General features: G+C 40.6%; 1 protein-coding gene across 5 annotated transcripts in view; it reads left to right on the forward strand.

The window, feature by feature from the left end:
• LDLRAD3 (low density lipoprotein receptor class A domain containing 3) overlaps positions 1-16,036 on the forward strand; it is a 101,148-nt gene that overhangs the window by 27,142 nt on the left and 57,970 nt on the right. For 4 of the 5 annotated variants that reach the window (XM_088166787.1, XM_088166788.1, XM_014873600.2 and 1 more), the window contains exon 2: positions 4,992-5,138. In XM_088166787.1, the coding sequence (XP_088022913.1) occupies positions 4,992-5,138 (147 nt within the window). Of the gene's footprint in view, positions 1-1,122; positions 4,255-4,991; positions 5,139-16,036 lie in introns of those variants that run through there. The other variant, XM_014873599.2, reaches the window with a different exon arrangement.

A 16,036-nucleotide genomic window follows, 5' to 3' on the forward strand; every position in this document is an offset into this window, starting at 1 on the left:
GCTTAAATCAAACCTGGTGTGGATTTACACCTGGCAAGGGTTTAAGCAGAAATTAAAAATGAGTATGGAGTATAATGTGTGCATAGTGTGACAGGAAAGTATCATCAGTAACCCTTCAGCCTCACAGCTACATACCAGCCTGATCAAAATAGTTCTCTTCACATATGAAAAGCTTTAAGCAGCAATCCATTGAAAGTGTCCTATGAAGATCCCATGATTCCCATAGAAGACATGCCATATGTTTGGCAGTGAAGAGTTCATGTTTCATCCTTGGTGATAGATCCTTTTTTGCCACGAGGCTGACATTACTAGCATCATTGATGAGGGCAATGAACACATAAGTGTCCTGTATTTCTTCTTTCTCAAAACCTCCTCGGCCACGCTGATTGCCTGCTCTTACTGATTATACTTCCTGATACAGAGCTGTGTGATCAGTAATGATCTGTTCTGTAATGTGCACAATTCTCTGGAGTGCTTTCAGGTAAAGGTGGTTTTTTGAAGGATATCCTTGACTTGCTTTCTTAATACAGTGTGAAGTGCTTGCTCAGTATGACTTGTCCTTTCATTTCTTTTTCCCTGATTCTTTTTTTAGGGAATATTAAATATTTAGATACCAACATCTTTGGAAGTAGCTGCTAAAGCAGATTGATTTTCCTTACTCAGTCCCCTTCAGAATGAAACACGAGTCCATTTTTTTGTATTCAGCCCAGATGGTATGTTGCTTAAAGTGAGCAATGTGTTACAGTGAAAATGGACTACTTTTCCCCTTCTTTCCTTCCTCCTTTACTTGACTGAACACATCCGTGCAGCTCCTATTTGGGTTGAATTCAAAATGAATTAAAAGAGGCTGCAGGGTAAATATGTCAACTATTGGAATGCCAGCTCTGCCAGATTGAAGGAGCTTCTGCCCCTGCCAACAGGCCGTGCAGCAAGTTGGCTACACAAAACCTGACATCTTTCTGGACCTTGTTAGAAAAATGGACATGGTGATGTGGTTTGGTCCTTTCCATGTCTGTTACACTGCTCCTCCTTGTGCCTGCACAGTCCTGCACTGTGTGCTGAGCGGGCTGGAACATCACATTCCTGAGGACCACACTGAGCATTTCTTTGAGGGGTTGTTTTTTTTTTTTTTGATCCATTAGGAGAGACTTACAAAGTGTGAGGGAAGCAGAAGGAGTAATACCATTTAAAACAGTTCCACATGTGCCATTGTTTTGACAGTTTTTTATCCACCAGTGGATTTTTTGGGCATGGAGTAATGCACGAAATGAGTTCTAGATGCATTGGCTGTGACTCTCAAATTGCTCTCTGTAACATGTAAGTCTCCTAGGAGCTGATGAAGGTTGTGTTTTAAGAGAAGTATTGGTTGCTTTGAAACTGGACTGAGTCAGAGTTCCCGTGTTGCCATTCTGCAGCAAAGCTTGGGTAGGGCTGTCTGCAAGTATCTTGATCTGCCACAGTCTCGTTTATTCGGTGAAAGAGTTAGTAATACATCCTTGCTTTGAAAGAATATTGAGGATAAGGTTGTTATATGACAAAGGAAATCCTGTAAACTGCTTACTGGGTAACAAAATTTGATACCTGTTCCTGGAATGTTGCTTCAGTCTAATAGGGTAGAAGTATGGCATTTATTTAAAGGAGTTTTTAAAAGTAACAGGGGACTTGATAATGCTTTTTTAGGGAAGTTGTTTTTTGTTCATGCTTTTTGCTTTTTGAAACTAAAAATTTCTAAAATTAGTTAGCTTGGTCTAAATCTTTTCCTTAAAGGAATGTTGAGATCATGGCTGAAACTTTTCAGCAAGATAACAGCAGTAGATCTGACAGGAGCTGACCTTTGATTATTCTGCACAGGAGGTGTTGCAGTGCTTGAGACGCATCCAGTTATGCTTTTTCTCAGGATCACCAGGATGCTCCGTGGGGCAAAGGCAGTTCTGTAGCTGGGGCAGGTGGCTGTGGGAGCTGCTGTTGGTTCTTAGCTAGCAACTTGTCCAAGTCAAGACTCACTTAAATATTCACAGAAGGACTTTGCATTTTAAATAGATGCTGCTTCCACGTGGAAGGGGAGCAGGTTGAATGAGAGATACGAGGTTGGATAAGAAGGTAGTGCAGAGCAATGGGGAGAGGTGCCATGAGATTGGCACCTTTTTGATGTTGCTGCCTAAATGTACTGCCTTACTTGTTTAGGTTCTGAGAGAGCAAAAGCCTTGATAATTTCTAGTTCTCTTGTCAAGCTTGAATAAGCTCTGGTTTATATCAGAGATTTATTCTTAGCCAGGACATTTCAGTTCTGTAATATCTGAGAACTTGTAAATTCTAATGACAGTTATGAAAATTACCGGGAAAGTCTCCCAGTAGTACCATCCTGACCTGAAACTACTTTTGGAGGGGACTGTGCAGCTTCTGCTGTTGAAGCTCTTATATACCTTATAACTAGCTTGAGTACATTGATTGAACTTCTACATTGTCAAGAATACCGAGGTATCTTTTATCTTTTCCTATCTTTATCTGACAATAGCATCCTGTAATTTTGTTTTACTCTGGTAGATTTTCTCCAGTAGCAGGCAGAGGTGGTGTTCATGCACTGGAGTGGTTTGCTAATAAAAGGTTGTATAAATGCTGTGAGCTTCACCCCGCACCTATTTGAGTGTGGTGGTTTTACATTTCGTCATTACTTAGCATTGATGTCAGTGATACAAAGACTGAGCTGAATGTGTTCAGTTACTGTTTTAAGGGAAAAAAAACGCCATAACACCAAAATCCTCACTGGTTGAGCACAGAAGTGCAGACCTCAGTTACCAGTGATGCTGTAAGGCTGACTGGCAGCACGGTGTCTGTTCAGTGTTTCACAGCAGGAGTAGCCAAGGACGAACTGTTGCCCTTGCTGATTTAAAGTCAGGGACTCGGGCATAAGCAGAGTTGGGTGGAGCGTTTCCCCAGGAGCTGCTGGAGCAGTGAGGGCCCTGCCTGACTGAGCTGGAGCTGAGCCTGTTCCAGTGTGCTGTAGGCTGTAACAGTGTAGAGAGCAAACCTGCTATTTCTCCGTAGGAAGAACAGTGTTCCAGGGCATGAAGCTGAAGTTTGAATGACACTGCTAAAAGATGTCTAATTGCCAGGTGTATGCCTGGGCATGCTTTTTGGTGGCTGTCACTCTCTTTCTTTAAGGTGCTACATGCAGCAGGAGAATTACAGATGGCTCTGGAGACCTTATTTCCACCTTTTTTTTCTGAACTGCATTGTTTTTTAACAGCTCAGGGCAAAATTCTATTAAAGCATCTGTTCTGTGCTGGCAGATACATCCCCAGGAAAGTCAGCCATTTGCAAGAAATAACATTTGAAAGGAAATACATTGTTTGAGAGAGACATAGGCTTATAGAGAGTACCTCCCTGAAGCATTTTTCTCGTGTCTTTTGAAATAGTGATGTGAAGTTTAGCAGTTTTGCCTGTGTCATGGATGGAGCATTTTTATACCCTGTGGGAGAGGAAGGGAACAATCTACATTTGGCTGATTCAGAAGTTTCTGAAAAGCCTCTTGCACTAATCATGCTATAAAACTTCCTATTTTGGAAGATGTGTTCTCCAAACATGTCTGTACAAAGCAGCTTCCTTCCTGGGACTTCAGGACTGAGCTAGGAGAAAGGTCTTACCTGAAACTTCTAATGCTGGCAGTTGTGATCTGCTGTGTGCCCTGTGCAGCATTGAACAAAGGGGCACTTGCCATGTTGTGTTCATAATGGTTTTCCTTGCCCTTGGTGTTCAAACCTTCCTGGGAGGGGAAGGAGTTGGACTCCAAGAGCAACAGGAAGCAAGATGGTGTAGGGGTGGGCAGTGGAGGGAACCAATACAGCTCTGCCTTTCACCCAGAGTTCCAAAAACTATGTACTTATCCTCAAAATAGATAAATGATAGGTAAATGGTTAAGCTTTGTGTCAGCTTAGTTTGTTCTTCCTGGTTCTAAACCATGAAGGTATGCAGGTTGGCAAGGGGACTCTTCCATCCTTACCTGGAAAGGTTTGTATTTCTGGGGCTTTTTTGCCTACTCAAGTGCATGTTGCCTGGGACTAGTCTAGACTATGACAGGAAGACAAAGGGAAGAATGTTATTTTTCTCACTGTCTGCCTTGTCTTGCAGCTTCCCCCCAGATCTGTGACAGGTCATGCCATTTTGATGCCTATTAAAGCCATTGAGTGTCATTATCCTTCCTTCACTGAAGTTCGAGTTTCTGTGATATCTGCATTCCAAAAGACAGTGCACCAAGTGAGAAAAATGGGAGATTAAAATGTCTGACTAGTTCTGTGTCTGACATTGAAGGCTAAGCTCTAGGTTTCTTTCTCCCACTGTTTTCTTGATCTTCAGTGTCCTGCTACTGTGCCCCCTCCACCTGGCAGACTTGGTGTGCCAGCTGCCATACTGTTCTGTGGACAGATGTGTTCCAAAGGACTGTATTGACACCAAGAAGCTCAATTCTAACTTTTATCAGCAGCACAATGTTTAAAACTTAATTGAAAACTTAATATGAATTAGTCAGTATGTTACGTTGTGCATAGCCCTCAGCTCACAACAACAACAAAGTATTCTGCAGACTAAGTACTAATCTGACAAAAGCATGGGAGGATAAAGCTGAATTCATGTAGCTTCATCTGTTTTATTTCTGTATAGACTGACTCTGTGAAGAAGAGAGATTTTTTTTTTTTTCAACATCACTTTGACCTGAGTGTACATAAAGGCTGCATGTGTGTTCTAGAAAGAAAATAGCAAGAGGAAATCTGCAAAATAGCGTATGAGAATGGAGAACAGATACAACGAGAATTTAAGAAAAAGAAAGTGCTACCAAGTACCATGCTCATAATACTGATAGGATAATGACAAAATAATCAGGGTCAGGGTCCATTTGTTTCATCTTCATTCAACCACTGATAAACAGCTTGCTCAATGACAGCTTTTGCTGCCTTTGTTAATACTCAATGAACTTACCTCTCTTTCATTTGCCGCAGACAGCCAACTGTTGCCTGGGAATAACTTCACGAATGAATGCAACATTCCTGGAAACTTCATGTGCAGTAATGGACGCTGTATCCCAGGGGCCTGGCAGTGTGATGGGCTGCCAGACTGCTTCGATGACAGTGATGAGAAGGAATGCCGTAAGTGACCATTGCTGTGACCTTATCGTGCTTTTTATCACAGCTAGTGTTACTGCTGTGTTAGAGAAGGAACAAAGCTGCTGCCACTTTGCTCATTTAGATCTCGTTGGAAAAAAAAACACTTAGGCTTTATTGTTTCAGGTCTTTAATGTTCTTCAATGTCCAGTTTCAATACAGTACTTGGGGAGGTACCTGAACAGATGGATAAATTGAGATGGACTTCACTTACAATTCTTCCATGATGTTCTGTGATTTTTAGGGATCCTGCCTGTACTGCTTCAGCACAATGATGCAGTGCTGTAAGTTGACCTTCATTACCATCAAACCTAGTTCCTTCCATTTCAAAATTGTTGACTGTATCCTTTGATTTCTGTTCTCTCCAATCAAAATGCAATTCTTAACTCCATGAACTTTAACTTTCTAAAAAATAGTTACAATTAATTTGCTAATTGGTGTTTTTAAGTTTTAATCTTTCCTAAAATACTTCTAGGTCTAGAGAGCTAAAAAGTCTGATCTGCTTCTCGTCTGTGATTTCATCTTTTCCTTAGCATTATGTAAGATTTAGTTAATGTTACTCAGCCATAACACGAAATTTTCTAGCCTACATGTGTTAACCAGACAGCAAAATTATGCTGTAGCATAATGCTGTGATTTGAAATCCAGTTGAGAGTGAAAAAAATCAAATTTCATGTCCTGCTAAAGCAACTGAGAAATTTCTGAGATGTTACTAGTTTTCATGTAGCAAATGTGATTTCTCTATGTGTGTACTTTACAGAGGTTTTCATTACACTTAAACTGAATTTATAAGAAGCTTAACTTTCCCAGGACATTTCCAAGATAGCATTAGCTTTGTTGATTGAGCAGAAGGAAAAAAGAATAGCTTCTTTCAAATTACCTCACTAGAAATACATGTGTTGTTAAATGCTCTTGCTTTTTTAAACTTGATAGCTCTTCTTTAACCCCAGTAATCCATCCCTTTTAAATAATGAGGCTTTAATAACTGTGCCATGTAAAACTCCATATATAGTTTCGCTTTAAGCTAGTGAGCTCTGCTTGCTTTCTAAAGAATTAAAACTATCTGTGTATGAAGTAATTAATGTCTTCATAAGGCATCAGGCTTGTGTTGCAATATTGAAGACAGGTTAATTAAATTTTTTTCCACACTTAAATGTTAACATTAAAGGATAGGCCTGTTACAAGGATTGATCGGTGTCATGCATATCTGTTTAAACCCTAGCAGAAATTATATCAGTGGGAGCTTTGGCAAGAATAAGAATGTCTAAAGTTCAGCCTGTACCTTTCAGTGAGGTGTTCCTGATGACAACAGCTATGCAGCTCAGGTTCCTCATTACTTGGCTCCTGAATAGACTGCTGGCATGACTTTCACTGTGCTACTTCTTCTTTTTAAAACATGCTGAATGACAGTACTTCCTTGCATTTATAGGATACACACCAGGAGTGTCTGTGTCTCTAAGACTGTAGCTGTTGTCTGCCTTGCATAAATTTTGTTTCATTTGATATAATTAGATGATGTTATGAAGATTTTCTTAATGAAGGCTGGACTGGACTGGGTATTTACTCAGGAATCAGTAAAAAGAAAATATGCTTTGTGACTCTCTGTTCAAAAATTTCCTTATCAAAATCAGTTGGGTTTGATGAATTACAGACAGTAGTAAACTGACAATAAAATATAAATAGCTGTAAAATGGCAGTTCATAAAAGCTGTTCTTGTCACCACAGACTCAAATAAACCTCAGTGATGTAGGCTGTGCTGCAACTATGAATTTTAAGTTGCTTCAGAGCTGTCCTTCCTGGGGTTTTTTTTTTCAAATACTTTTATCCAGCTTGATTGGCTGACAGTTTCCTGGATGAGCATCCTTTTGATCCTACACAAACTGATGGAGATAATTAGACTGTTCTTTCCTCTTGCTATACATCTATCTGCTATTGGATCGCCCTCACAAATGTAAAATTAGCATACAAAAAAGACTTGCAGGGAGAGCAATCAATGTGAATCCTATGCTGGCCTGCTGTTAACAGGTCAGATAAGCCAAAACAGAATGGAGATAGTGCTCATTTGAATCTCCACTGTAGTGTTTCCAACCAGTCTTGTACATTATAAAGTAATCAGAAATTGGATGGGCTTATACAGACCAAATCTGGTGTTAGATTTGTTCCTAGCTCAGAGCTAAGGCATTGACAAACAGCCTTATATGTATAAATTTTTATTTTTGAATCATTTTAGTCTACACTTTGTTACTTGCCTTCCATCAGAACAGGGCTCTACTTCCTAAAACTTACCTTGCAGCGAAGTTAGTTAGTTAGTTCTTTTTATTCTGCAGTGATTTTACTTTGCAGTAGCTGAGCTGTTGGTGGTGAGCACAAAGCTATAGGAGTTGCATTAGCAGCATGAGATGGCTGAGTTCCCAGTGTGTTACTACTCACAGCTGTACTTTAAGCTGCTTTGTCTGTGATTCCTCATCAAGTAACTATTTCATATTAAAATGTCTGTTTGTGAGTAGCAGCTTGGTTACAGGGTTCATTTGTTGTGAAGATGAGTATGCTGTGTTGTGGCATGAGCATGAGGAAGTAGTCATGCACTCGTGTGTGGTTATGTGGAAAGTCTTTCTCTTCTGATTCGTCTTAGGGTTGAATGTGGATGTCCAACAATAATTTATCAATTCTGTTTCTGTAGCATCTCATCCTGACTGTCCCCCTTTAAACAGGAAAACTTGGAATTCCAGGTCTGGTTCTCATTTTTTGTGGCCAGCAAGTGGAAGCGTGATGGTCTGAGTGTGAGGAGGAAATAAGATGCAAAGCAGAATTATCTGCACATTGTCCATTCATGTATTTTCTCTTCCTTTTGTCCCTTTTCTGTCTCCTCTTCTGCAGGACCATCTCTGTTAACCATGTCACTTTGCTTATGGCCTTTCCTTCATCTCCCACACTTGCCAGAACCCACATATCCACATACCATCTGTCATCTTCAGTGGTTCCTCTGTGCCCTTACCTGTCACCTTAACACGTCCCATGCCAGCTGTCTTTGTGCTGTTTAGTGCACAGAACATTTCTCATACTCTTGCCTTCTCTAATGGTGATGTAATGACTGAAAAATGTTACCTGTTTTTATCTGGGGAGGAGGGTTGAGCAAAGGCATGGAAGTGAGGGAATAAGCTGAGACAGTGACTTCTCCTTGTACATAAGAACGGCTTCTTGAAGAACAACCTCGCTTTGTTTTTTCCTCCAAGCAACTAATTGAGCTTGAAAAAGATTAATTTACCATATCAATGTGAATGTTTTGTGAGTACTTCCAGTTCTCTATAGTTTGAGTAAACTGCTATCAGTGTATCTCCCAGTGGATAACTGTTTTGTAGTTCATCTCCCTTTCTTCTGCTTCTATTCGGTTGGATTGCTCCTCAGCCCATGTAATCCAGTATCTGTCATGCACATTTCTTTGAAGTGCTGATATTACTACTGCTTTTCACTTGTGTAGATGATTTATAAAGGAAGTTGAGGCTCTTCTTAACAAATGCAGAATCTTTACCAGCAGGATTTTCCTGTGAAATTTCGAGGGATTGATTGCACAGATCCATAATCCTCCTCTAGGTGCATACCAGGCATTATAGATACCTGGGGTTAGTGCTTGCCCTGGTCAGGTGGGGAGCTGCATGCTGTCAGCACTCAGTTCTTTCTGTTATCAGATATGGAAGATACAAAATTTTCCAAAACAGCCTGAATGGTAAGAGCCTAGAAATGTGTGCTTGCAGGTTTTGAAACATTTTGAGGTAAATGGATTATCTCTAGTCCTGACTTTTATACCTACCTGCTGGCCTATTCCTTTGGAGCCAAGACCTATGTCTTGCTCTTGGAAGGATTCTCATCTTGAGATTTAAGAGTGCACTAATAGTCTTAGTTAAGCTCATAATTTACTCTGTCATCTCTGTTTCCTCTTTCCTTTGCACTTGGTACATCTTTGTATTAGATTATTACAGAGAGAACATTGTGAACACAGAATGGCTTTTGTCACTAATGAGCAGAAGCTAGTGGGGAGATGGCATGTGCTGCCTTTGTCAGCTAACGAGCAGCAGATGGTGAGGATTCAGAGCATGGCACATCATCCACGCTAAGTGCCTGGCATGACAGCAGCCAGAATTAGAGACATACCAAATACCCAGGAGTCTAGATTTTCCTTTGTCGCTCTTCTGAGAGATGCCGAATTTGTATGTTCAGCTATGAGCAAATAGTGGCACAGTGACTATCTTTGTCAATCCAAGGCCTAAAGAGTGCAAGCTGTGGGCTAGAAAGAAACTGCGTGCAAGGATAGCCTTGAGGCAGAGTGTTCTCACGTTCAGAACCTCTGTCTCCTCGTTTCTTGTTGGCACTGTTGCTCATTCAACACGAAGGCAAAGCAGGTTTCTGAGTCAATGCTAAAAGCTGTGACTGGGTTGTATAGATGTCTGAGCAATGGGGCATCATCCATGCTTGTAAGGATGTGCTGCCAGCACACTCCTGGGCTGGCTAGCAAGAGCTGGTCTGTAGGAACATCCGGAACTGTGGTAATAAAAAGCTCATTTCATCACCAGCAATCCATCGTCATCAAACCTTGCTCTGATCGTCCTTCAGACAGAGCAAGTCTCCTCCATGGGGGAGAATGTCTTTATTAAATGTAGTGCTGCATCAAAATTGCTCCATTATAATTAGGATTCCCCAGACAGGTGTTGAAGCCACCTGCCAAGCAGGCTTGCACTAAAGGTCAGTTTTGTCTCTTTGCCTAGACACGTGTGCTTGCAGGGAACCCAGTGCAATCAGAACTGAAGGTTTTGTAATACCTGCAGTCCTGGGTTGCACTCAGCATGATGTGGTGAGCCAAGCTTTTCTGCAGTTTCACAGCAGCAGGCTAGTTCTCGTGGTCCTGAACACTGTGGCTTGCATTTGGGCAATCTGAGAAATCGGTTTAATCCAAGAGTCCAGTAGATCCAGTAAGAGCATTTCTATTCCTGTGTCAGGGAATTGAAGCCCTTGGCACCTCTGCTGAAGCCAGGTTCCTGGGGACAAACACTGCAGGAGCTCTTGCACCTGATGGGCTGCATGCCATAGTGCAAGGATAAAGGTGTGAGGTGGGAATGTGTTCTGGTTACGGTTGTGACCATGCTTCTGTGCCTGGTTTTGCAAGCATTTGTCTATTTTTTTGTCTGTCTATCAGGTAAGTAGAATAACATTTGAGATGATTCTGTAATTACTTGTTCATTGCTGATATGTTAGCATATTAATATTTGATTTCATCTTCTCTTGTGTGTCTCGTAACTATGTTCTTGCCTTTACCCTGTAGAGTTGGAACTGTGTGTTTATGTATAATAAACATGACCTATTTTGTCACATTCCATTCTGTGTCTATCTTTTCTATGTTGAGTATGTTTGCATTTCCATTAAATCTATCTAAATGCACACAGGGTTTTGTATAAATTACAGTCTCAGAAGATTTTATAGATCTGGTGTCATGGGGGTGTGGAGTGCTGGGGTGGGAGATGTGGCACAACTAAGCCTGCATCATTCAAAGTGTTTGTATCTGCATGCTTGCTCGAAATCTTCGTTGTCTATGCACTGATGGGGATTTAAAAGGGATTAGCAGTATATTGTAGTTTGAAAGTGCTGCCCACAGTAACCATTTTTAAGTTTCCCCGAGGTTTGCCGTACCTTATTTTCCTTATTTTTTTCCATCTCCAATATGAAGCTTTCTTACCAGACGAGTGTTTATTGCTCCCTCTGGTGTTCGCTTGCAACAGGTGTTGGAGCTCCCTACGCTGGGGAGTAGCGGAGTTGGTAATGATCACTTACACACGGCCGTGGAGGAGAGAGAAACAGTCTTTTCACAGGAATGCCAAATGAAACCCACGCTCTGCAATTAGTAGCCCGGGTTTCCTAGATCATGCGAAGAATATTTTCCTGTGCTCTAAACCCTTTCATTTAGGAAACTGAAACTCTTGGAGAACAAAGGCAGATTAGCTAGGTTTTGTTCAGGTGAATTTTGACTGACTTAATTGCACTCAGTTTCTACAAAAGAAGTAGGGGTTTTTTTTTAACAGCTACATTTGAGGGCTGGAAAGTATTTAACAGAGAAAAAATCCCACTGAAACCAAAGTCGTGTCTGAGGAAGTTGGTCTGTCATTGGAGAAGCTCTTGAGTGCAAAAACTCCTACACTTGCTGGCACAGGCTGCAGTAGGAAAGGAGGTGGATTGAACGGGGACTGCAATAGCTTCAAAGCCATGTCATTGCTTGGAAGCCTCCAATGAGGACTGTCAGACTGCCTTGTCCTGCCCTCTTTGATGTAGGGTATATTTCAGGAGGAAAATTTTAGATTTGTTGCTGTTTGCTGCTTTTAAAAAAAACTAAGGTAAATCATGGAGTTTGTCCTCAATCAGGAGCATGCTTTGAGTCTGCTCCACAGGAGGCTCACAAGTTGATACACTAAGGCACAATGTGTGTGCATGCTATCCTCTTCATAAGTCCCTAAATTATAATAGAGGCAAAGGCAAAATTGACTACTAAATGGTCATTGCCAGCAACTCAAATCATTCTGGTGACGGTCTGAATTTAGATGTGTGTCCTCACCTTGTGTTAAGGTTTGCTTTGAGAGCAGTCAAAATCATGACTTCCACACTGCTAAGAATAAGGAACCAGCTACAGTAGCCACTTTAAAAGACAGAGAAGAAAAGTCTTGTAGAGACAATGAGTTGTGCAATCTTTATAAGGTATTTAATAAGTGCTTATTATGATAGTACAGTTATTACAACTGAAGACATTTTGCTTGGATTTAACCACTCAGCAGGGTCAGTCTAATGAATGGCTTTCATGTACAGGAACAAAGGGCACAAAGTAACTCTGGCTCCTATCCTTTTAAATACCAGGCTTTCAGTTCAACAAGCAGAGCTCAGTGCACTGAAGAATGAGATGTGGTGTTTTGTTAAAAAGAAATGTCTGCCCTATTCAGAAGGGATTGTCTAAGCCAGTTGAGATCTAGAAATACAGCAGTGGGCCAGGACTAATCCTACCCATCACTAAAGATTACTGGCTTTGAATTCCTATTCAGTAGCTCCAGAAAATTATTCTTAAAGCATCAATTAAAGCTGGATGTAGACTAAGAGTAATTGTACAGAAGATGAGGGACAGGGTGATATTTTGGAGATGCTTTCAGATTCCTGGGATTAAGATCCAGCATTGCATACCTGCAACAAGTTCTTGGATTGTCCCACCATGTATAAAGGTGAAGGCATCTCAGCTGCTGCAGTCTGTAGCTGCTAGCCAGGTGCATTTTTTAGCATTGAGTAGTTACCATTGCTGATAAGTTATATTCTGTCTTGCTAGTGAACAGCTTATAGGCAGTGTGAGCTAAATTGTTGTGAAGTGTCTTGTGGTCTTGTATGAAAGCTCACTACATTTTGGAGAAGATAAGAGTTCATTAGTTGCTTATTTGCAAGTAAGTGATTTAGTGACCTGGTACTTTAAAAAAAAACTAAATAAACCCAGAAAATCCTAAAAGGGGAACTCTGGCATTGAAATCACTTTTTCACATCTGAGGATTTTGTTACAACCTTATGATTATAACACAGTTCAAAAGTATTAGAGCTGAATTTGTAGTCTTTAGTTCATCAAATCTCTCTGCTGCTTGGGAAGTGTGGAGTGGCTGTGATAAGGTTCAAAGTACTTACCAGAGGTTTAGGTGGCTGTGAACTTCGGTCATTGTCTATTTGCAGTTTGGAGGTGATGACAAGCCTCTGCTGCTAATGGATATGTCCCAAGACAGACAATGGTAGATACAGCTAGTGGAGCTAGCTGTCAAATACTGACGGATTTGAAGTGCTCTGTGATCCTCTTTGAGCATGAAGGAGGGTGATACAGGCACAATGAAAAAAGTAAATAATAAATATATTAATATAAAAGCAGTATGTTAAAATAACTAGTATAATTACAGCAGATTGAATACTCCATAGCTCTGAGTTGTGCTAACATCTATGTGGAAGGTGGAAGTGTGAGGTTTGTGGCATTTTTTGAGAGTGTGATCTGGGAGTTTGGCTTTCCTTGTGAACATGACTAACAGTCTACCTTTGTGGTGCCCTGCTTTACACTACATCTCCATCTAGTGCATTTTAAATGCTTAGAGAGAAAACAAGAGGAGTCACAGAATCTCAGTATCACACAATGATTGGAATTGGAAGGGTTTTCTGAAGGTCAAAGTCAAACCCCCCTGCTAAAGCAGGTCCACCTGGAGCCAATTGCACAGGATCATGTTCAGGTGGCTTTTTAATATCTCCAGATAAGGAGTCTGTGAGCAGCACTAGCTCTAGTCACATCTCAGAATCACTGAATGCTTTTAAGTCTTTTTCTGTGTCTCTTGCTACTTCCTGTCTTCTCCTGGTTGACCAAGAATATTTTTTGCAAGTAGGTAAAAACATCAGAATTCTTAAGCAAAGCTGAATATTAAACAATGCATGAAATGAGCATCTGTATTATTTGGAAGATGCTGTAAGACAGCTGCTGATCTTTTTGCCACTTACTCAGATGGCTCTCAAACTTGGAATATCCAACTGGAATTAGCTCTTGTTTTTTACTCATGATTAACCAACCAAATACTTAGTAGTTATAACAAGATTTGTGATTAAGTGACCATGGTGAATGTTTCATTTGAAGCTCAATTACACATGTGTAAGGGCAAGTGCTTAGGTTTTGTAGCTCTTTATGCAGGGAGATCAAGAGGGTTTGTGGTGCTAATTATTTAATCCTCTTGATGGGGGTCAGTAAATAGCCCAGTTGGAGAGCTTGAAATTGGACAGGTTTAACAGTTGGGTGGAATCAGCGATACAACTGAAAGAAAAGGAACAGGTAGGTGGTACCCAGGGATTGTAGCCTATGTTCCTGAGGAGCACTGCTACTGAAGTACCTTAAGGGTGGTGTTCTGTCCTGCCTGTTTGCATCCAGAGTCATTTAACAGCTCTGAAATTGTGCTTACATTGTCGTTTGTTTAGTGAGTAGTAACTTGGAAACTTGTAGTCACTTGTAGTAAAAGTAGTAGCTTGTTTATTGTTGTTGTTTAGTGAGTAGTAACTTCTAAAATACTTCTCTAGTGAGCAGCTGCTTTACTGTCTGAATGTCTGAAAACCAAGGTTTTTGTCTGTGCTTTCCTCTGACATCTCTGCTTTGTGATGATTTTGAAGGACTAAAACACAGACTCCTAGACCATGAAAATTTACTTTAGGGCCTTACTGTCTGGCAAGAATTAAAGGCCGCTGACTCATAGTAATTCAGCTCTGAAGTGCTTTATTTTTTCACCCTTTTAGAAGGAAGCCATTTACTCTTCATGGCAGCAGACTCCCTTGGCTTTTTTTGCTTTAGCATTGTCCTTTCTCTCTTACTGCTAACTATAGTGTAAATATCACTCATGTAAGTGGTTGATAGTTTACTATATTGGAGGCAACCTCTGATGTTTCCTACTGGGCTAATTTTACTACTTAAAAAAACATAAAATTGCTTCCTTTAAAATTTTAGGCTCTTTCACTCTGTGTTAGCATTACCAGTTTAAGAACAGCAAATCTTTCACCTGCCTTGTTAAACAGGGAGCAAAAGTGACCCAAGGGCTTTTTGTAGGTGCAATGAATGCTCTGCAGTTGACTGTGTTTTATATCATAACTCAGTAAATTAAATAGTTTTGTTTTGAATTGGAGAAGTTCTGGCATAGTGGACTGTTGGGTGTGTTTTATACTGGCAATATTACTGAAGTGCTAGCGTTTTTCTAGATTAAAAAAGCAGGATAAAAAAGATAGGAAAAAGCAAGCAGAGGAAGTGAAACTTCTCTGTGTTGTTGTGCAAGACAGCCTTGTTCCAGAGCTCTGTGAAGCAACAAATGATGTATTTGCCTTCAGTGCTGAGGCAGCTGAGTGACTGCAGGTAGCAGTGGCTTTCCCATTGGGAGCAGAACTGAATATACTGCAGGGTCCAAACAGCAATTAACTAATGCAAAGTAACTCTAAATGTTAACAGGGTTAGGATTTATATTGGTACTTGGGGTGAAAGGAATCATATCCTGGTACCATCCAGCAAGTGTTACATAATGTTGTCAAATCAATCCTTCTTTGTTAATTAAAGTTAAAACCTCCTTCACTTAAAGCCTTTACTGAAATGCTGCATCTCACCACACATTCATCAAAAGAATCTGGTTTTACAGTGCTGTCTGATGTGGCTGTGGCATCCTTTACCTAAATTACCAACAGCAGAGGAGTTTAAGGTAGTTCATTATCAAAATACTGATGGCCTTGCAATAATGCAGCATCTGCACGCAGTGGTTTCTATCTGGAGAGTTGCTCTTGTCGCATACAAGTAATCAAGTTTTGATTAGCTGAGTAATCATTACCTGTTGAATTGAAACTTGTAGCTGTGAAGCAGCATAAAGTTACTTTGCTTGATTGCTGCTTGCAGAAGTTCTAAGGCAACAATTTAGTTCAAAGATGCTCAAGTTCTGTGGAGTTTACTGCTATCTTGTACGTTGTCACAAAATGTCTGCTCTTATATCTGCTACGTCCCCTTTCCTCATTTCAGATTATAAAACAATTGAGAAACATTTTAAAACAGAAATGTTTTTTTAAGTTAAAAGAAGGAAATAGGCTTGTCTGCAGTCCACATCGTGTGGGGTGCCTGCAGTGTGCTCTCTTTGCATTTTGCACGTTGCATGCAGTGACCAGTTCACTATAACTAGCTGTGAAATGCTTGAAGTATAGATAAGTTGGCTCAAGAGTAACAGTCATAGAGTCACAGGATGGTTTGGGTTGGAAAGGATCTTAAAGATCATCTAATTCCAGTCCTCCTGCCATATGCCCTGTGCAGGATACCCTTCACTAGACCAGATTGC

The sequence above is a fragment of the Sturnus vulgaris genome, chromosome 6 (assembly GCF_052056855.1).
Source record: "Sturnus vulgaris isolate bStuVul1 chromosome 6, bStuVul1.hap1, whole genome shotgun sequence".
In the NCBI taxonomy this organism is placed as follows: Eukaryota; Metazoa; Chordata; class Aves; order Passeriformes; family Sturnidae; genus Sturnus; species Sturnus vulgaris.